This window comes from Myotis davidii, unplaced genomic scaffold, assembly GCF_000327345.1.
Source record: "Myotis davidii unplaced genomic scaffold, ASM32734v1 scaffold826, whole genome shotgun sequence".
NCBI lineage: Eukaryota > Metazoa > Chordata > Mammalia > Chiroptera > Vespertilionidae > Myotis > Myotis davidii.
Genome location: NW_006297142.1, coordinates 472,299 through 472,923, shown reverse-complemented (window position 1 = coordinate 472,923; position 625 = coordinate 472,299). Strand labels below are relative to the sequence as shown.

General features: G+C 70.6%; 1 protein-coding gene across 1 annotated transcript in view; it reads right to left on the bottom strand.

Moving 5' to 3' along the window:
* Positions 1-625, bottom strand: part of DAGLA (diacylglycerol lipase, alpha) — a 33,883-nt gene that overhangs the window by 2,541 nt on the left and 30,717 nt on the right. The window contains exon 18 of the mRNA XM_015569810.1: positions 84-400. Coding sequence (XP_015425296.1) covers positions 84-400 — 317 coding nt within the window. The remainder of the gene's footprint in view (positions 1-83; positions 401-625) is intronic.

Here is a 625-nt window from a genome sequence, read left to right as displayed (position 1 = left end):
ACCGGTCAGTGCCGGGTGCCTCCAGGGCCTCGGAGCTCAGCTGCCTTAGGGACAGGCCCCTGGGCGTCTCTGCAGCTCCTCACCACGGGCGACACGGCCACGCGACAGAGCAGGGTGCAGAGACCAGGACACGAGCCGGCTCTCGGCGCCCCCCAGCCCTCCCGGGGGTGCAGCTAACCCCTCTGAGCACCCGCACCCTCGCCTGCAGTCGGGGGCCGCAGACCCAGCTGGCGGCGCTGCGGCTGAGGGCCCGCCCGTGCCCAGCCTCACCTTGTTGAGCCCCTCCATGACCACGTAGGGGAGGTGCTCGTGCAGCATGGCCGGGGAGATGATCACCTCGTTGAAGGCCTTGTTGTCGCCCCAGATGGCGAAGTACGTGGGCTCCTCCTGCTCGCAGCAGCTGAGGGGCACGGGGCCAGGGAGACGCTGAGGGGGCAGCAGCCTGGCCTTGACCCTGGCCCTGGCTCTGCTCTCTGCCCTGGCTTAGCAGGGGCACGTGGACCTGGCGGCCTCAGGCCTGCCTGGCCAGCAGGGCTGAGTCCTTGATCCTGGCTCTGGTCTTGCCCTCAGCCCCACCCCCGCCCCACTCCCAGCCTGGTTAGGAGGGTCTGGGCGCCACCTCCCA